Consider the following 21318-nt stretch of genomic DNA (forward strand, 5'->3'; position numbering starts at 1 on the left):
TTGAAATAAACGCCTCCCTTTAATAAACGCCCCATTGGATAAGTACTCCCTAATAACCGCCCCCATCTAATCATAGTTAATGATCTAATATACACCGTTTTATGGGCACGAAAGTTGCTGGCTAACTGGCAAAATGTAAACTGTTGCTCAAGAGTTGGAAGGGTCGGTCATTTCATATTTTCATTTTCAATTTTCATTATTTCGTCCATTTCCTTTTCTCTCATTTCATATTTTATTCTCAATTTTCATTATTTCCGCTGAGTTTTCAGTGTTTTAATTACATTTCATTGACATTGTTCCAGTTTGACTACCCAGGACCTCAATCACATCTTGGTGATCAGGAAATTACCCAGTGATCGAGGTATTTAAGGTGGTCTTATACAATTTTTTTATTTTGAAAAATATAAAATCTTTTCATGCCATATTGCAAGCCAAGTTTCTCTGAGTGAAAAAAGACTTGTAAGAATCTTCAATCACTATATATAGTTACCCACACCAGACACATCCAATGGTGGAAAATTGACAATTTTTGAAAAAACTATTAAAAACTAGGTTTTAACACTAGAACGACGAAATTGATTTTATCAGTTAGTTATAAATACACTGGCGGTCAAAAAGAACTGCTCAAAACAAGTTAAAATGCTCTCAAATAAACGTAACTGTCCCTCTAACGATATATACGAGTAAATACAGACTAGATTACATGCTAAGCCATATGAAATATTATTATTTTGTTGACGCTCCTTTGGCCTTATAATTGATGACGGCCTTACACCGGCGTGGCATACTTTCTGTTAAGGTGGTAATCTTAGCGGTCAAAAGAAATTCATCCTATGGACAGTCTTTACAGCAGCCCATAAATCATGGACGCTTTATGAATGAATTCCTCTCCTGCACTATCCCCTTGACATTGTCGCACAGATTTTCAATAGGGTTAAGGTGTTTTGAATGTGCAGGCCAATCCATTTCTGTCACTCCCTCTTCCTGAAACCATTGTTTGACAATATCTTGGAAGTGTGGCAGGTTGGATTACATTATTGAAATATTGTTTGGAATAAGAGAATTATACAAAATACCAATGAAGCTCTCTCCTATATTCGCTTCTTTTTTATCAATTTGTATCTAAACAGTTCCTTTTGACCGCTAGTGTACAATAAAAGATAGATTGTCTCTATTCTTGTTACATACGATAATAGCAACATTTGAGCAATTCTTTTTGCCCGCCAGTGTATTTTTGCCTCGGAGCTGAACCTTGAATAAATAAAACTTTTCCAGTATTAAACGTTAAAATTTAAAATTTATATTAATTTTATCAAGTTAGCTTTACTACTTTTTGAGTTACCTTTTCCCAAATAAGGGGAATGAGAATTTTAGTTTGCTGAGAAAAGCGACGAAAAACGTTTTGCATATATTCATAAATTATAGAGAACAATACAATAGAACAATGAAACAATAGAATAAGCCAATGGGCCTCTTTTGTTTGCTCGGGGTAAAACCCTAATTAATAATACTTTTCGTTTAATTCTCGCGTTCTTTATATATTTTTTTGACAAAAAATATTAAGGATCGATTAGAGAGACATTTAAGTTTCCATCCCTTGAAATCATTTTTAAAAACAGAATAACTGATCGTGATTTTTTGTATAAGACCACCTTAAACCGTATGCCATGCAATGGTTCGATACCCATTTTAGCCGTGAAATGGGCACGGGTACCCATTTTAGCCGTGCCATGCCATCAATTTCCAGTATATTTGTATTAGCATATCCTTCGGCAGCAAATGCTCTTTATACCCGATTCTGTTTCATAGACAAAACCCGGGGTATACAAAATTGATCCTTATCAGAGATGTTTCACAAGACCCACGCCATACTATAACATTTGAGTAGAAACGATCTAAGGAAGGCCTTTGACGTGCATTTACAGAAGATCTCGCGTTACGTTCATTTCAGTCATACAATTTGACACAGTTAAACGTAAAGATTTACTTGCATTTATTTCAAATCACTGCGATAGTTATATGCCCTTACATGCATGATCTTTTATTATCCCGTACTTGTAAATTAACTCATTTCGATGGCCCAATTTTGATTCATGCAGAATGTTCTTGCTCAGTAGCGCTAGGCTAGACTGATGTTATCAATATGCAGTTAGTTAACCATGTGTTATTGCTTTCAATGCCGCGGCAGCTCCCAGACGCAATGCACATCCAATAATAGAGAAAAAAATACTCTTGAATTCGCTGAATTTGCGTCGGACTACCGCCTGAAGCCACGCAGTCCAACTGTTAATATTCGTCTCCACTTCTAATTTCCCATTGACCATTTGTACAACTACTTCGTGTTGGCGTTTGCCTGCCCAGAAGCACAAGGATATATGATTGGTGTAGCATGAAATCTCCATATTTTTACGAGCCCAAACCTCGGTCTCGGTGGCAATCAAACGTACCTTCTGCATCGCATGTCTACAGTCACCACAGGTGCATTGGTCGAAATATCTGTTTATGTCTTTGTGGCTAACTTCTGGTTACAACAGATTTCCCTGACCTATAGCATAATTAATCATATTGCTCAAAATCGAACAGGCGAAACTACTAAATTTCATCAAAATTTCAAAGGTGAAAGCACGTCTATGGCCATCATGCATGAGTTCTGAATAACTTTTATTAGAAACTGAAAGAACGCGCAAGCATATGCCATAATTATGAGGTTGTAGATGGTCTCTGAGAGTCACTTACCATATTAGAAGTTTTGAATCACTGATTCCAGAGTCTGCCTTTCGTTTAATTACCACGACGAAGTTTTAAAACATATGGCTCACACTGTGACGAAGCGATGGTATATATAGCCACCTCCTTACATTCCTCACCATAAGGAAGACTTCCGGCAGCACGTTTCTATAACCACTCCTTTGTTTCATTTTTCGTGAAGAACTGATCGTGAGGAAAATTTTACTCTCGCAGGCATATATTTTTGGCTATTATGCAAGAGATCATCTTCCTTAACATCACTTCCAGTCATTTAAGGCATTTGAAATGTATCGACCTGAAAAATGTTTTCACACAGAAAGGAAACACGTGATGGACGAGTCGTTGCAGCATGTTGATTGACCATCTGCAAAATTCACCTTGAACTGTCTGAGTGGAATTTTCATCTGCAAAATTCACTTTGAATGTCTGAGTGGAATTTTCATCTGCAAACAGTGTAAAATTTACCTATATATTCACCTACGATATTCGAAAATCTCTACCGGAGAAAAGCATTAAAGCTGAGTTTGGTGATATGGGGCTTGATAATCAATATGTTTCACAAGACAAGACTGAAATTCATGCATCATACAAAGCTTGAAATTCAGCTTGAATTAAGAAACTCGGAAATTATATTTTTATGAAAATTGTATGTTCACAGACGTTTCAAATGATCAAATCATCTAGGATTAATAACGAAGACGTGTACTTTAGATGAAAGAGTTTCGTTGAGACATGTCTAACCTTCCTCTCTTCATTAAGACAAATATTACCATTTATGGGCATATTGACGGATCACTTGTTGGTTCAATCCTGTAGTTACATGAGAATAAATCTGGTTGATCCAGTTGAACAACATTTTTCTCTTCTTATATACAATGTAGTAACGGGGAGTTGTAAGACTCCTATGTAATAATAGTAAATTTTCATACAACGACAATGTATTCATTAATTTAGGCAAATCCCAATCAAGTTTCATGCTCAGTTACCATGTTAAATATTTCCATGTTACCCCGCGCATCATGCATATATACAATGCAATGTTCTTAATTAAACAGGCACAGGCGCAGCTAGGATTGTAACTTTACCATTGAATTTTATCTTTTATATGCACTGTTTTTTCAGGGTGTTATTTTAACACCAAAAACAGGGGTTACGAGATTTAATCGAAAATAATCCTTTTTTTGGGGTTACAAATAACACCGTTTCTGGAGTTAAATTTTAATCCCCATTTTGGGGTTACATTTAACTCCCATTTTGGGGTTAAAATAACCCCGTTTTCAGGATCCCGCTATAATACCCGGAAAGAAATAAAGAATCATACAAAAATTTGAGCAAAATTTATTACTTTATATTCAATCTACAATATTTACAACATAAATACAACTTCATATTGAAGTTTCCTGATAAATCATCAGAAATCTAAACATTTTTCTTTTAAAGAACAAACAAATGCATTGTAAAAACTTTACAAATTATATCCTAAGGTAGGCAACTTCAATCACAATATCGAGATGTATACATGAAAACAATTCGAAAATACGTCAATTAATACTAAAACTAATCTAAAATAACAAGTGAAATGAAATCTACAATATTTTTACTATATACTGCCTATGTTTTAACTTTGAAAACAAGTTATAGAAGCGAGAAAAATGCGAAGTTTTTGATATTTTACTTATTTTTGGAATAGGCCGATGCTGGACCCGCGCTGTAGACTTTTGACGTTTGAAATGACGAATTCGTAACCTCATTGGCTGTTTTACAGCTGTTGTGACAGCCAATGATTACGAATTCGTCACTTTCAAACGTCAACATGCAGCGCGGGTCCAGCAACGGCCCTTTAAAAAATAAGTAAAATATCAAAAACTTTTCGCATTTTTCTCGCTTCTATAACTTGTTTTCAAAGTTAAAACATAGGAAGTATATAGTAAAAATATTGTAGATTTCATTTCACTTGTTATTTTAGATTAGTTTTAGGTATTAATTGACGTATTTTCGAATTGTTTTCATGTATACATCTCGATATTGTGATTGAAGTTGCCTACCTTAGGATATAATTTGTAAAGTTTTTACAATGCATTTGTTTGTTCTTTAAAAGAAAAATGTTTAGATTTCTGATGATTTATCAGGAAACTTCAATATGAAGTTGTATTTATGTTGTAAATATTGTAGATTGAATATAAAGTAATAAAATTTTGCTCAAATTTTTGTATGATTCTTTATTTCTTTCCGGGTATTATAGCGGGATCCTGAAAACGGGGTTATTTTAACCCCAAAATGGGAGTTAAATGTAACCCAAAATGGGGATTAAAATTTAACTCCAGAAACGGTGTTATTTGTAACCCCAAAAAAAGGATTATTTTCGATTAAATCTCGTAACCCCTGTTTTTGGTGTTAAAATAACACCCTGAAAATAACAGTGCATATAAAAGATAAAATTCAATGGTAAAGTTACAATCCTAGCTGCGCCTGTGCCTGTTTAATTAAGAACATTGCATTGTATATATGCATGATGCGCGGGTAACATGGAAATATTTAACATGGTAACTGAGCATGAAACTTGATTGGGATTTGCCTAAATTAATGAATACATTGTCGTTGTATGAAAATTTACTATTATTACATAGGAGTCTTACAACTCCCCGTTACTACATTGTATATAAGAAGAGAAAAATGTTGTTCAACTGGATCAACCAGATTTATTCTCATGTAACTACAGGATTGAACCAACAAGTGATCCGTCAATATGCCCATAAATGGTAATATTTGTCTTAATGAAGAGAGGAAGGTTAGACATGTCTCAACGAAACTCTTTCATCTAAAGTACACGTCTTCGTTATTAATCCTAGATGATTTGATCATTTGAAACGTCTGTGAACATACAATTTTCATAAAAATATAAATTTCCGAGTTTCTTAATTCAAGCTGAATTTCAAGCTTTGTATGATGCATGAATTTCAGTCTTGTCTTGTGAAACATATTGATTATCAAGCCCCATATCACCAAACTCAGCTTTAATGCTTTTCTCCGGTAGAGATTTTCGAATATCGTAGGTGAATATATAGGTAAATTTTACACTGTTTGCAGATGAAAATTCCACTCAGACATTCAAAGTGAATTTTGCAGATGAAATTCCACTCAGACAGTTCAAGGTGAATTTTGCAGATGGTCAATCAACATGCTGCAACGACTCGTCCATCACGTGTTTCCTTTCTGTGTGAAAACATTTTTCAGGTCGATACATTTCAAATGCCTTAAATGACTGGAAGTGATGTTAAGGAAGATGATCTCTTGCATAATAGCCAAAAATATATGCCTGCGAGAGTAAAATTTTCCTCACGATCAGTTCTTCACGAAAAATGAAACAAAGGAGTGGTTATAGAAACGTGCTGCCGGAAGTCTTCCTTATGGTGAGGAATGTAAGGAGGTGGCTATATATACCATCGCTTCGTCACAGTGTGAGCCATATGTTTTAAAACTTCGTCGTGGTAATTAAACGAAAGGCAGACTCTGGAATCAGTGATTCAAAACTTCTAATATGGTAAGTGACTCTCAGAGACCATCTACAACCTATTATGGCATATGCTTGCGCGTTCTTTCAGTTTCTAATAAAAGTTATTCAGAACTCATGCATGATGGCCATAGACGTGCTTTCACCTTTGAAATTTTGATGAAATTTAGTAGTTTCGCCTGTTCGATTTTGAGCAATATGATTAATTATGCTATAGGTCAGGGAAATCTGTTGTAACCCAGAAGTTAGCCACAAAGACATAAACAGATATTTCGACCAATGCACCTGTGGTGACTGTAGACATGCGATGCAGAAGGTACGTTTGATTGCCACCGAGACCGAGGTTTGGGCTCGTAAAAATATGGAGATTTCATGCTACACCAATCATATATCCTTGTGCTTCTGGGCAGGCAAACGCCAACACGAAGTAGTTGTACAAATGGTCAATGGGAAATTAGAAGTGGAGACGAATATTAACAGTTGGACTGCGTGGCTTCAGGCGGTAGTCCGACGCAAATTCAGCGAATTCAAGAGTATTTTTTTCTCTATTATTGGATGTGCATTGCGTCTGGGAGCTGCCGCGGCATTGAAAGCAATAACACATGGTTAACTAACTGCATATTGATAACATCAGTCTAGCCTAGCGCTACTGAGCAAGAACATTCTGCATGAATCAAAATTGGGCCATCGAAATGAGTTAATTTACAAGTACGGGATAATAAAAGATCATGCATGTAAGGGCATATAACTATCGCAGTGATTTGAAATAAATGCAAGTAAATCTTTACGTTTAACTGTGTCAAATTGTATGACTGAAATGAACGTAACGCGAGATCTTCTGTAAATGCACGTCAAAGGCCTTCCTTAGATCGTTTCTACTCAAATGTTATAGTATGGCGTGGGTCTTGTGAAACATCTCTGATAAGGATCAATTTTGTATACCCCGGGTTTTGTCTATGAAACAGAATCGGGTATAAAGAGCATTTGCTGCCGAAGGATATGCTAATACAAATATACTGGAAATTGATGGCATGGCACGGCTAAAATGGGTACCCGTGCCCATTTCACGGCTAAAATGGGTATCGAACCATTGCATGGCATACGGTTTAAGGTGGTCTTATACAAAAAAATCACGATCAGTTATTCTGTTTTTAAAAATGATTTCAAGGGATGGAAACTTAAATGTCTCTCTAATCGATCCTTAATATTTTTTGTCAAAAAAATATATAAAGAACGCGAGAATTAAACGAAAAGTATTATTAATTAGGGTTTTACCCCGAGCAAACAAAAGAGGCCCATTGGCTTATTCTATTGTTTCATTGTTCTATTGTATTGTTCTCTATAATTTATGAATATATGCAAAACGTTTTTCGTCGCTTTTCTCAGCAAACTAAAATTCTCATTCCCCTTATTTTGGGAAAAGGTAACTCAAAAAGTAGTAAAGCTAACTTGATAAAATTAATATAAATTTTAAATTTTAACGTTTAATACTGGAAAAGTTTTATTTATTCAAGGTTCAGCTCCGAGGCAAAAATACACTGGCGGGCAAAAGAATTGCTCAAATGTTGCTATTATCGTATGTAACAAGAATAGAGACAATCTATCTTTTATTGTACACTAGCGGTCAAAAGGAACTGTTTAGATACAAATTGATAAAAAAGAAGCGAATATAGGAGAGAGCTTCATTGGTATTTTGTATAATTCTCTTATTCCAAACAATATTTCAATAATGTAATCCAACCTGCCACACTTCCAAGATATTGTCAAACAATGGTTTCAGGAAGAGGGAGTGACAGAAATGGATTGGCCTGCACATTCAAAACACCTTAACCCTATTGAAAATCTGTGCGACAATGTCAAGGGGATAGTGCAGGAGAGGAATTCATTCATAAAGCGTCCATGATTTATGGGCTGCTGTAAAGACTGTCCATAGGATGAATTTCTTTTGACCGCTAAGATTACCACCTTAACAGAAAGTATGCCACGCCGGTGTAAGGCCGTCATCAATTATAAGGCCAAAGGAGCGTCAACAAAATAATATTTCATATGGCTTAGCATGTAATCTAGTCTGTATTTACTCGTATATATCGTTAGAGGGACAGTTACGTTTATTTGAGAGCATTTTAACTTGTTTTGAGCAGTTCTTTTTGACCGCCAGTGTATTTATAACTAACTGATAAAATCAATTTCGTCGTTCTAGTGTTAAAACCTAGTTTTTAATAGTTTTTTCAAAAATTGTCAATTTTCCACCATTGGATGTGTCTGGTGTGGGTAACTATATATAGTGATTGAAGATTCTTACAAGTCTTTTTTCACTCAGAGAAACTTGGCTTGCAATATGGCATGAAAAGATTTTATATTTTTCAAAATAAAAAAATTGTATAAGACCACCTTAAATACCTCGATCACTGGGTAATTTCCTGATCACCAAGATGTGATTGAGGTCCTGGGTAGTCAAACTGGAACAATGTCAATGAAATGTAATTAAAACACTGAAAACTCAGCGGAAATAATGAAAATTGAGAATAAAATATGAAATGAGAGAAAAGGAAATGGACGAAATAATGAAAATTGAAAATGAAAATATGAAATGACCGACCCTTCCAACTCTTGAGCAACAGTTTACATTTTGCCAGTTAGCCAGCAACTTTCGTGCCCATAAAACGGTGTATATTAGATCATTAACTATGATTAGATGGGGGCGGTTATTAGGGAGTACTTATCCAATGGGGCGTTTATTAAAGGGAGGCGTTTATTTCAATTACTACCGCTCGTGCCAAGCTCCCACATATTCGCGCGTTCTTTTTAGATTTCTCTCTTGCTGTAACATCAAAATGGTATGTTTTGAAAAATAGACTTTTCGAATCCCTGCAATATCTTACTAATCCGAATCATTATTAAAATATAAGATGCGAATCCGAATAGCTTGTATAACATTTTATACAAGCATCTCCTTATTTTTCAATCGATCACGATTAAAACCCGAAAAAATCAGTAGTTTCCTCGTAATGATGTTGAAATTTATTTTACGATTCATGTATTATTATACGAATGCTATCGTTATTGTATATCGTATAACAAAGAATATTACAGAAGGGAAGACGTTTTAGTTCATATATGTAATCCAATCTACCAGAATGCGTGTTGCAGAATTACTTGTTGTAAAGCTTTGATTCTATTTCATTTCATATGCTGTTTTGTGAGTTGTGACCAAGTCATGGTAGATGATGTGATTCTAAGTACACGAGTATTCTTGCTAGTGGACTTCAGAGAGACTGTTTGCCTCATTTATACTGACTTGATCATATTTCGTACCCTGATATGGTTACAATCGTTCATATGCCTAATCAAAATGAAATGGAATATAAGCAAAAAATTGTGACAAGAACTCTGTACTCTGTAGAATGGTAGTATCCATAGTAGACCTTACATAAAGTCAAGCAAGGTTCTGAAAGGCTCTTTCTTAACATGAGCAAAAAAATATCAACAGTCAACTTCAGCTAGTTTTGCAGTTATGTATGGGATTAATAATGGGAATAATTTATGCTGGTTGCTTGTATATCAAAAAGCGATGTACCTACTATTTTAGATTTTTTAATGAGATGCATTATGAGATTCAATTTTAACTTCATTTTAGAGTGAAGGCACAGCGACCATTAGAACGAGAAAGTTCCTAACAAACCGCTTGCTGCAACGCAAGCAAATGGTATGTTTATTAATCCTTTGCCTTTTTTCTATATATCATTTGTTGAGTTGAAACACTGCTCAGCTGATCATTATCTTTCCTCTAAAGGTTGTAGATATCATCCACCCAGGACGTGCAAATGTACCAAAAACAGAAATCCGCGAGAAACTAGCAAAAATGTACAAGACAACAGCTGATGTGATCTTTTGTTTTGGTTTCAAAACACAGTTTGGTGGTGGACGAAGTACCGGCTTTGCGCTTATTTATGATAATTTAGACATTGCTAAAAAGACTGAACCCAAATACAGATTAGTCAGAGTAAGTTTATGAAAGCTTGGCATGGCAACCTTTTGAGCTACTCTATGGGTTTCCACCTACAAAACCCTAAGTTTAAAATGTTAAATTTCTGTCTATGGGAAAATGTTTAGAAATTATTTTAATGCTTACTGAGTAAGGTGTCTTATTATATACTAAGCAATGTGTTATTTGTCAAGTTTTCAAGGTGCTAAATGTGTGATTTTATTGCTTTAGCATGGTTTGATGGAAAAAGCAAAAACAGCTCGTAAGCAGCTGAAGGAAAAGAAAAACAGAATGAAAAAGGTCAGAGGCACGAAGAAAGCCAAAGTAGGAACTGGCAAAAAGGTATGTTTCATGGATGTTTTGCAGTTATGCACCTATGTTCTAGGTGTATGGCCTATTCAAATGGCCTATTCAGCAGTTTTGATTTAGCTCATTTTGTTTTTTCTTCTGTTGTAGTAATGGATGCTTCTCAGCCAAGAATACTTTTGATTGTTCTGAAATAAAATTTAAAAATTAAATTCTTGTTGTTTTTGCTACTGAAACCAGCCTGGTACAGAAAATATACAGCAGTTATTCATGGTATAGCTGTTATTGAATGGGGCTTAGCTCCAATTGCACTGAAACAAAATCTTTTCATCCCCAGGGTGTGATGTTGGCATTTTTTACTATATTTATGTGGACACATAAAGTAATTCTTATAATCAATACATACATACATAAAACCATGATAAAACTTTATTTAAACATGCTAACCTCAGCAATTGCTGTTTTCATGAGAGGCATGTAGCCATGTACGCAACCTGCTCTCAAACTCGAAACGTTTTCCAATATATCTTTTATAAAGGCCCTAGTACTCTTAATAGATACTACCATCATCTTGATACTACCCGCAGTGATTTCAGTCATAGTCTTATAGATATGGAGTCAGTCAAGAACAACCACAACAGGTTGTTATTGATTGGGGAGGCTTAGAGCTTGAATATTTTTATTTTTAATGTCACAACCACGCGCAGTTACGAATTTACGGTGGTTTTTGATGGGGTATAATAGCTGACCTATGCGGCTTTAATTGTGAGCCTACGATAATGTGGTATTTCGTTACCATATCCATAGATAACCAAGATAACCACCGCGATTGATTATTATAGCTCAGTGGTTGATCCTGTGACCTCGTTGAATTCTTTGCGTGCGTTGTGGGTAGAAAAACACGTGACGTCATCCCAAACGAAAGTAAATTTTTCATATAATTTATATATAGTTCGACTTTGATTTCTGGCACGTGTGGCTTCAAAAATTAAACAAAAACTACGATCTTCTCTCAAATAACCCACCGAAATGGCTTCGGGAGACGAATCAGGAGGAAAGGAGAAAAAGAAAAACCCGAAACCAGAGGTACGCGCGTAGAAGAGTGCCAAAATGAATCGTGATTCGGCCACATTTCAGACAGGAGTTGCACTAGAATGACTAAGGTTTATCCTTATCAAAGTGTAGTGTACGCTAAGTCAGTTTTCGATTAGATTTTCATATAGGTCTCATCAAAAAAGGATAGATTTGTGTCAATTTCATATTAGATTTGTTCTGTATAGGTTAAAGGATGTTTATTTGATTCGATATAATAAACAGCAATTATGCAACCTACTTGATGCAAGGTCAAGCCAGTTTATAGACACATTGTCCAGAAATAGCCACGAATTAAATATCAGATTTTTTAGGGTGGGACAACAATTGTAAATCTTATAGGATGGTAATTAAATGAATTCTCATATAAAGGAATTGGCCTAAAATATGTGGACTTCGTTTTGTTACAAAAGAGGATTGTACAATCTATATTCACATGTACAACTTTTAAATGTTGAACATTTGAATGAACAAAAATCCCCCTCTAGATATAGCCCAAGGTATTTTGCCACACTATGACAAATTAGCTGCTATATGGGAAGGAATTTTCATGAAGGTTGTAGGTCTGCCAATATACTAAAGTTCATTGACCAAAAACATGATACCAGTCTTTGATCTTACCTTCAAACCTTCATGAAATTGAAGTCTTTTGTATTTCAACTTCCTTCTCATTTTACACAGTGCTGCCAAAGGCAGGGAGGCAGGGGGTTGAGCAATTTATTTGTTGAAAACCAATAAGAACCGCAACTTTATAATGATTCAAAACATTGAGAAATACTGATTGGAATTTCATACACATTGCTCATCTTGCCTCTTTCAATTTGATCCTAAAATTGTATATCTTGTGGAAGAAACAATGTGTTAACCCCATCTGATAACCCCAAGGATTATGAAGTGGTTGCAAATGTTTGTAATATTTTAATTTAACAAATATTTAAGTTTGCTCTTTGAAGAATTGCATTTCTGCTTATTGCATGAGACAAAATAACTGATCAAATTTATCCATAATAAATATATCTGTTCAAAAGTATTAATTTATATTGTACTAATATTTTTCGACAGAATGTAGCTGAGGAAGCAAGAATGAACCAGATATTTCGAAGGAATTAGCTGTCAAACATCCATTACAAAATAAATGGGCTTGGTGGTTTTATAAGAATGAAAAGGGTAAAACCTGGGAAGCAAATCTGAGACTTATAACTACATTTGATACTGTATCCTTTGATGATGTACTTGCTAGTTTTGGGGGTACATTTGAATTTGTTTAACTATATATTCTTTGTGTCTTTTTAAAAATGATTTTCATGACTAGACCTGGTTGGTCAGTAAGACATGGTTGGTCAGTAAGACATGGTTGGTCAGTTGGGTATCCAGCCTAACAATTTGTTATTATGTAAATTTTAATAATTATTCATTTCTTTAGAAATAATTGTTGTTTTTCAAAGTCATTGATCCCCAAAATATTGGTAGTGTTGCGCATTTCAAATGCATTATTTGTCTGATTATGCTATTGTGGCAAAATAGCGATGTAATTATTGTAAATTATCATCAAAAATGATTTAAGATAATCATATTGCATTAATATTATTTCTGTTATAAATCCATAATGGAAATTCTCAAATACAAAAGGTCGAGGATTTTTGGGCGATATACAACCATATAAAGAATGCAGCAAAATTACAGTCTGGTTGTGATTATAGTGTTTTTAAGGTAATCTCATAATCATGTATCATAATTATTATCTAGTGATGTTTTGTATGGGTTTTTTCGTGCTTTAATAACACATCTCCATTTTCTAGGATGGCATAAAACCGATGTGGGAAGATGAAAGGAATAAACTTGGTGGTCGTTGGCTAATCAATAGTAATAGGACTCAACGTGCAGACTTAGACAGGATATGGTTAGAAACGGTATTGACAGACATGAAAAGTTGTTTCTACCCTACTAGCATCCTTTTTGTAGTAAATTGCTTCTTTTTTACCAGTTTTGCTATATGTATATATATAATTTATTTTTTCAACAGTTATATTTCAAACATTTCTAAATCCATTCTTTGTAGCTATTATGCCTAGTTGGTGAAGCTTTTGATGACTATTCAGATCTAGTATGTGGTACCGTAGTTCAGATACGACCTAAGATGGACAAACTAGCAGTATGGACAGGAAACGCTAAGGAACAACAAGCTAATATAACAATAGGGTAAGACCAGACTTTGAGATTTCATCTGATCATTTGCTCTTTGAGATTTCGTCTGATCATTTGCTCCCTAAAGGCTAAAAGCTGGTAAAATTTTTATCCAATTTGACATTAAATCAAGTTTTTTGATTTTATAGAAGGGTTATTAAATCACGATTACAAATTTCTGGTAAAGCATCTATTGGTTTTCAGGTAAGAGATTTATTGAAAGAATATTCATGCATGCCCAAAGTAATGGAAGTGGTTAAACGCTATATTTGAATGAATGCCTTAGTATAGTAGCATGTTTTGTTCTTGCAATACAAGATAGCATTGGTTGTTGATAGTATATATAGATCCACATGGAATTTTGCAAGTGAAAATTGTCAGACATTTTCTGAAGAATCTCTAATCCTTATAAATCTTAAATATGACCCGTTTATCCAGTAAGGAGTTAAAAATATCCTGTAGTAATTCTAAGTTCATACTCCTAATCCCTAAAGGGTTAGATAAACTACTAACCCTAAAGGATTAGATTAAGGATTAAATTTGTGAATTCTGGACGTTAAAACCCACGTCTATTCCTAGCTATACTTCATGTATACTTTTACATTACGGCGTTAATAAGTTTGCACTTTGCATCAGCAACGTGATGCATCTTTGTATCATTTTCAAACTTATAAGTTACAAATACTCTTACAAGATGCTGTTTATTCAAACATGACAAATATCTTCCAGACACATGCAGACACGATGGTAAAGACTGGTTCAACTACTAAGAACCTATATACCGTTTGATGTTGGGTGAAAGCTGAATATAAACCTAGGCCAAATATATATTTAAGACGAAGCCACGGAAACCATCAATATCGTTTGCCTTGGCAAAATAATATTAACTGAGGCACATAAATTTTAATCCGTTTTCTTCCACATAAACTAGAGTTGACGAGAGTTGCATTGAACATTTTTTTTGTCAAAATCCAGCTTGGTTGAAACTCAAATATCGAGATCTTTGAAAAACGTACATGTTTAGGATCGAATAAAAGGATTATCATATTTTTTACATTATCTATCGATTGTCAACTCTCAGCGATTCTTGTTTGATCTACGCAAAGATATCGACGATCATGGTTATTAATAAGGCGGCCATCAGATAGCTGATTCATCAGTTTCACTGACTGTGAGCCAATTGTACGAAACGTCTAAAACGTTTAACTTTGTTGTGGACAATATACAAGCATGGTGATATACATTTATCATCCAATGAAGCATTGAGACATATATTTTATTTCGTACCGTCCTTATATATGTGTATTTTGTTTGGGAAAGACAAGGGAATTCGTTCTGTGTTCTTCGTTCGCGCGCATGCGTGGCGTCACCAGGTCACGTGATGCGCCATTTTGGTTGTCATCCCCGTGGTTGAAATGTACCATAATTAACATGTTGCCATAATTGGGCAAGCTTGTATCTCATCGAAGAAATAACCGTTCTCTGAACAAATGAATCGGCTCTGTCTCCATACGCATCCAAAAGGTTACTCAAAAGGTTTCCTAATCATATTTCCTAACCCAACTACGTCTTTTGGCCATCGAATTAATATTTTAAATTATTGGTTATTTCATTGTATGCTTTACAATAGTAACCCAACAAAAATGCTAATAAGATGGCGCACGCGGTTGTTAAACTACGTCTACAAATAACTAGTTATTGGTACAAATACTCGATTGGTTTTATTATATTTATTTGATTTTCTATGATCCGGAATCATCATAGCTGCCACCTAGTTTTCACCACAAAACCAACTCGGAAGCATGATGAACCCCACGGTTAGTTTTTGTGGTCAATGTTGGGCGAAGTGATGTTGCGTTTGCGATTTCCCTTGTTTTTCGTTCGTTCAAATTTTTGTAATAAACGTATTTCGGTTTAGTGTTAAGCATTTGTGTCCATCCTTTTGCAATTGTACAAGTTTGGTAATTACTATAGTTCTACCATGTTACCCTTTACTTGCTTTTTAAATTGCTTGTTTTTGTGTACAAGATTGTGGGTATGAACTGTCAGTAAGGATGGTTCTGTGTGGTCTGTGAGGAGAATTACCACGCTTTTTGACCCGTGCTTTGATTTTGACCCCATGTTCAACCAATCAATTTTGCCCCTTGTTTTTTTCGCCCCTTTCATTTTTTGTGCCTTGAATGTTAAAAGAAAGAAAATACGGAATACCTTGTTGCCCAATTTATTGTTTAATCCCACGAGTATATTTCGATTAAAACTAATTCGACTTGCAAACAAGCCCGTTGTGTTTTTATTTACCTTGTTCGAATAATTCCATGACAACGTGTTCAATTTACATTAGTACAGAGTAATTTGATACACTCATTATTTATTAACACAGCACTTCAATTCAAAAGGTATACACGAATATTTGGAAAAACTTGACGTTTAAACTTTAATCTTTGTGGCATAAATGGCGACAATGCATGAGGTGGCAACAGATAGGAAGCTTCTAAGCCGCGGCAAACTAATTTCCGACAGTTTAAACGAGTTGCCGCGAACAAGCCGATATGCGTTCGACTCGAAATCGCCTTCAAGACAAGGCTTGCATAGTCGAAGTGCCAGCTTTCCCCAACGATCAAGCAAGAGTCCTTTTTTTGTGCGCCACAATCCGCATCCGAAAAGAGTTATCCATCTTAAAGGCTTGCTAGATGTTCCTGTTTGTACGGTGATAGACAGCAACTCGCACGAAGATCCGGCAAGATTTTTGGTCAAAACTCCAGCTTTGCCCGCTGAAGGAACCGGTCGCGTAAGGGGACTACGAATGCCTTTAAATTCGACATCTTTTGTGACATGTAAGGAAAAAGCTGTACCGGGAATTGGCTTAGGTAAGGAACCTTTTATGTCTGTACTTTGTTTAAGGATTTTGTATTCGGTAAATAAATTTTATGGAGTCTTATTTGGTCGGGGTTTACGGATTTGCCTTTTGTGTTTGCAAAGCGTGACACAGTTGTTGTCATAGTTACGAGTTCACTTTTAGCTTCTAATACTCGAAATTTTTGTTTTGAAAGATATTTTTGTTTTTTTGCCTAAGGTTTTCTTCTAGTCGGTAAAGAGCACATTCATATTAGTATTTGTCTTCACTGCATGCAATTTATTATTTACTGTATTAATGCGACCAGTTTAGTACGAATAACGGTAGTGGTTATATGTCTTACTTCGTATCGTATTTTAGTACCCATAACACAGACTTGGAGAGAGGAGCTTGCAAAGTTAACAGAAGCGGCAGGTTTAAGAAAACGCCATCCAACTATCAGCAAAACTGGACTACTACAGCCACCAAGTTCTCGGCAGAGTGAGAGGCCAATTGCATCAAGGGAAGCTGTGAATGGAGGTATCCCACCATCCAGAAATGGTAGGTCTGTCAGCAACAGTATCATTGCCAATATTACCATGATCTGATCATTGCTATCATGGTAATTACATTACCAACATTTTGCACTTGGTCATTTAAATCATTGTCCAGTAAATGTATGGTAGGCACCAACATTAAAACCAGCATTATATCATGGCTCAGTTCAAAAGTTCTTTCAATCCTATATTATACTCTTAGGTGATAAACCCAGGACTCCAGGGAACCATGAGATGCCACCAGCATCAAGACAGTGTTCACGACAAGCGTCTGAGAGGCCGCTGGAACACATAATGTCTGTCACAGATAACGAAGGATGGGTATGTTTCATTTCCCCAAAATACTTGCTTTTTTTAAGATTTTTGCAGTTACTGTAGGCCAAAAGGTGCTGCTGCAACAAATATATTAGTGGCCAAACTACTAAGTTACTCAGATCGCGGTTTATATTATCATATTATTGACGGCATCACAGTTGATGAGATGCCACTTGCCAATTTCTGTTTGCGCATTTTCATGGCAATTCCTGAATTGTAGGTGATGGAAACATTGTGTAATATTCTGCAAACAGATTCAATCACTGCTGTTCAATCCTGGCTTGTCAATGCTCCCAGTAGAGGTGGGTTCACTAACTTCATGTATTATGATGAGGCATGTTGAGTGAAAAATTGAACGTACTAGAGAGTTAAATAGTTCGCTTTACGTTTCAACTCCTTGTTGAATAATCGAGACCTGACTAGTTCTACTTAGACTCAGTACAAATCAGCTAGGGCTTTCGTAAGTTCAGCATTGAAAAACTATTTCAATTGCAGAAAAAGAACTCGTTCTCGATATGATTCGTGCCATATCAACGTCGGACTTTGAATTTCGTGAGGGCTACCAGCAAGCGGTGCGGTCGCCAATCTACGAAGATCAGTTGTTGCAACACGAAAGCACACTTGATATAGACGCCATTAAAGAGTATAACGAAAAACAAGGAAGAAAATCCAAGCAACTTCAAGACAAGGATAACATAGGAGAAACGCAGAAAACTTTTGCGGTTGAGGAATTGCAAAAACCGAGGTGCAAATACGCTAATTTTCGTTTGTATCTATCATTTATCAAATGCGATAGCTTCACCTTCAATATGTACCAACACTACCCGCTTTTATTGAGCCGGAGAAGATGCATATGGATCAATTAAATGTGATATAATACTACGAGTTTAGCCAATCACGAGCGAGTGACAGGCCAGCGAAACCTAGGCTAGGGATGGTGGTATAGCCATAGTTGAAATAAAATCCAAACCAGTCTTGCTAATTGCTATTGTGTTAATGTGGACCTAAAACTATTCCCTTTAAAAAGTCTGCCTAATTGACACAATAGGGTTTACGATTGTATAATTAAATTTCCACAATGAATCAAGTTTGTTAATAGTTCCAACTTTTCTAAAATATCTCGTTTGTCCGCAGACCCGCATCTCAAAATGGAGTGAAATCAAATTGGATTGCAAGTGAACTGAAACCCAGCTCTCCATTCAAACCTCGACCGGGAACCAGTGACGCTCAAATCGAAGGTAAAGTACTGGAGATATTAAAGTGTGTTGACAATTAGCCTTTTTCACTTGGGAAAAGGCCCGTCATTTGAGACGGGCTGACGACAACTATTTTCTGTTGTTTTAGAAATTCGCAGTAAACTCGAATCGCGATGTTCCCCTCGCGTGTTCTCTCATCAGAATCGCGTGCCGCCTTCCCGTCATTCAGCACGCGCCGCATCTCAGCAAAGTGTGTACGTTCCTCCGACCAACTCCCTCGACGCTGCTGCTCAAAGACCGCCTAGTCACCAGTCCATCAAGTCCCAACAGAGCGTTTTGAAAAGTATATTGGAATATAAGCCGGAAAAAGAATGATGTTGACTGTACATACATACGAGTGGATTTTCCTATCTTCGATGCGCATGTGCGTTGGCACATTGGGAAGTTTAAAAACTTCCACATTGAAGAAGTATCAGCCTCAGCCAGTTTTACACTTGCAATCCATCTTGAATTTTGGTGTGGTTTTTGGTGCTATTTTTCTCATGAGTGTGAATGAGAGTATTGAATGTTCGTTATTGACCATGGACATGGTAGATCGTTCACATACATTCAAAGGAGATGCACGCAAAATTTCAAGAGAATTAACGAGAGGATTTCCCCATTTTTTAAACCCAGTTTTTTACACTTTATCCAGTTATCTTTATAAAAATGTAATTGCATTAATTGAGCTTCCACACATGATTATTCAGTCAGAAATTAGTCGTGACTCGTGACTATAGTGAGTAATGTATATATAAAATCGTTTATTTAATCTTTTGAAATTGCGCGAATTGCAGAAGACATCTCCTTCACGTCGTCTGAGAATTCGTTTTCTAAACTGAGGATCAATCCTAAAAAAATAAAATAAAAAACCTGGAAACTACCGAGCGTAATTTAGTTTAGGTTTCTTTCAGTGTACGCTTTGTGCTGGATGAAAAAGGCCGACCTTACTAATCCTCTAGGAACAGAGAGTTTTGAAATTATTTGCATTATAATGTGATTTTCTTCTATAAAAACACTGGACCAAACTTGAACCAACCTAACTTTTACACTTGTCACTTTTGCATACCTGTGTTGGCTTGACTTGTTGCAACTATTGTCACAACTAGTGGAAGAAAATTAAACTGGACGACCTGAAATATAAATACGTTGTTCTATGTATTATATTTACTTGTATATATCTGAAATGGCAGTATGGAGTATGAAGGGGCAGGAAAAAATTGAAAAAAAACATATTGTCATTAACTATGTATGCCTGAAGGTAACATACTTGAAATGATGAAAATGAGCAAACAATAGTTTTATTCTTTGAAAGACCAAGTTTGCTTGCCTAGAATGAAGCATAAAAAATGTGTTAGACAGTGGTTTGAACTGACCAAAGTTCTGAAAAAAAGTTTTGTATTTGGAAATTGATTTTCATCTTTCCCAGTCAAACTGATGTCATATGAAAGCAACACAATCCTAGTATTTTAAACATAGTGTTGCTCTAATGAAAGTTGTCTTTACTTGTTCAGTTGCAGATGCAAAAGTTGCTAGAAAGCTTCCTCTTAAAACATTGTTTGGCACTTTGTCTTGGGTTGCTGGTGAGTAAAAGGATTTGAGAGAAATATTTATAATAGTGAGACGAATGAAGATTACAAGTTAGGAGAACAAGGTGGGGCAAACATACACATGACAAGATTCTGCAATTCTAAAGTAGTTTCTTTACCATCTGGTTACAGAGAGTGTTGATCAGAGAGGTAGATAAAAAATTTATCTATGTACCATTGAATTTTGGGAAATTGTTTCTGATTAGTAAATATATAATTACTAGGGATGTTGGAATCATCATGATGGGTATGGTGTGACCATACTACTTTAGTGAATGGTAATGACAATGGTAATAATTATTGTATTTACAATTTTACACCAGCAGTGGTACCTTTCACTATGGGCACACCGTCCTTGTCAGTGACTACAGCAGCCAAAAAATCTGAGTTCCTATAAATACAAACACCTATCTATAAACATGCCTGAGCATGACAAAACAACAGACTGTAACAAAGACAATGTTGGCATTGGAGAGTGCTCCTTCAACCATCCACTTATTTATTAATAAGATTCTAATATGACCTTGGCGTGGGGTCACTATATACATTTGACAGTCACATGACAACAAAGTAACAATCTAACAATTTCTTATATTAGGTCATTTATGGTCACAATGACTTCATAAAGAAAGCGTGATAACAACAGACTGTTTTATATTATAATATCGTACATGCAAATAATACATGCCAAAGATAAACACGGAAAATGTCGCATCAAAGCAGACAAAGCTAGTCTGAAAGACATAAAAAACTACCTCCTCAACAAGGCCTCAAAAAACGTTTTCAACCTCTAGAAACACGTAGAAACAAACAAAGAAGTAAATAAATAAAGCGTAATATGTAAGAAAATAGATATTTTATACTTCTCCAACCTCAGACATAATTTTGACTTGAATCTTGATCTATTTTCTAAGTCATTGATCCACTTAGTTAAGGCTTACATGAAATACGGTCATGAATAAT

The 21318-nt window shown here is 35.5% G+C and overlaps 3 protein-coding genes and 1 long non-coding RNA gene across 4 annotated transcripts; 3 read left to right on the forward strand and 1 right to left on the reverse strand.

Moving 5' to 3' along the window:
* The first annotated feature begins 5923 nt into the window (after positions 1 to 5923).
* Positions 5924 to 7046, forward strand: LOC114544025. Its single transcript, XR_003690272.1, has 2 exons — positions 5924 to 6289; positions 6477 to 7046. It is a non-coding gene; the product is annotated as an uncharacterized LOC114544025 (long non-coding RNA).
* A 2018-nt stretch (positions 7047 to 9064) lies between these two features.
* Positions 9065 to 14782, forward strand: LOC114544028 (eukaryotic translation initiation factor 4E-1A-like). The gene is made up of 11 exons (XM_028562783.1): positions 9065 to 9096; positions 9897 to 9965; positions 10053 to 10262; positions 10476 to 10586; positions 11503 to 11636; positions 12721 to 12856; positions 13272 to 13352; positions 13442 to 13552; positions 13702 to 13841; positions 13976 to 14030; positions 14556 to 14782. The coding sequence occupies exons 1-11, from the start codon at positions 9094 to 9096 to the stop codon at positions 14613 to 14615; spliced, it is 1110 nt and encodes a 369-aa protein (XP_028418584.1). The 5' UTR covers positions 9065 to 9093; the 3' UTR covers positions 14616 to 14782.
* Positions 14783 to 16202: 1420 nt separating this feature from the next.
* On the forward strand, positions 16203 to 19386 carry LOC114544026. Its single transcript, XM_028562781.1, has 7 exons — positions 16203 to 16693; positions 17041 to 17220; positions 17419 to 17537; positions 17752 to 17833; positions 18027 to 18276; positions 18666 to 18769; positions 18876 to 19386. The coding sequence occupies exons 1-7, from the start codon at positions 16279 to 16281 to the stop codon at positions 19100 to 19102; spliced, it is 1377 nt and encodes a 458-aa protein (XP_028418582.1). The 5' UTR covers positions 16203 to 16278; the 3' UTR covers positions 19103 to 19386.
* A 35-nt stretch (positions 19387 to 19421) lies between these two features.
* LOC114544027 (ragulator complex protein LAMTOR3-A-like) lies at positions 19422 to 21296 on the reverse strand. The gene is made up of 7 exons (XM_028562782.1): positions 21228 to 21296; positions 21111 to 21145; positions 20688 to 20746; positions 20273 to 20346; positions 20037 to 20096; positions 19836 to 19899; positions 19422 to 19617 (listed from the first exon to the last, which is right to left on the reverse strand). The coding sequence occupies exons 1-7, from the start codon at positions 21234 to 21236 to the stop codon at positions 19535 to 19537; spliced, it is 384 nt and encodes a 127-aa protein (XP_028418583.1). The 5' UTR covers positions 21237 to 21296; the 3' UTR covers positions 19422 to 19534.
* Positions 21297 to 21318: the final 22 nt, after the last annotated feature.

This window comes from Dendronephthya gigantea, unplaced genomic scaffold (genome assembly GCF_004324835.1).
Source record: "Dendronephthya gigantea isolate DGI-Jeju-01 unplaced genomic scaffold, DenGig_1.0 000619F, whole genome shotgun sequence".
Taxonomy (NCBI): Eukaryota; Metazoa; Cnidaria; class Anthozoa; order Malacalcyonacea; family Nephtheidae; genus Dendronephthya; species Dendronephthya gigantea.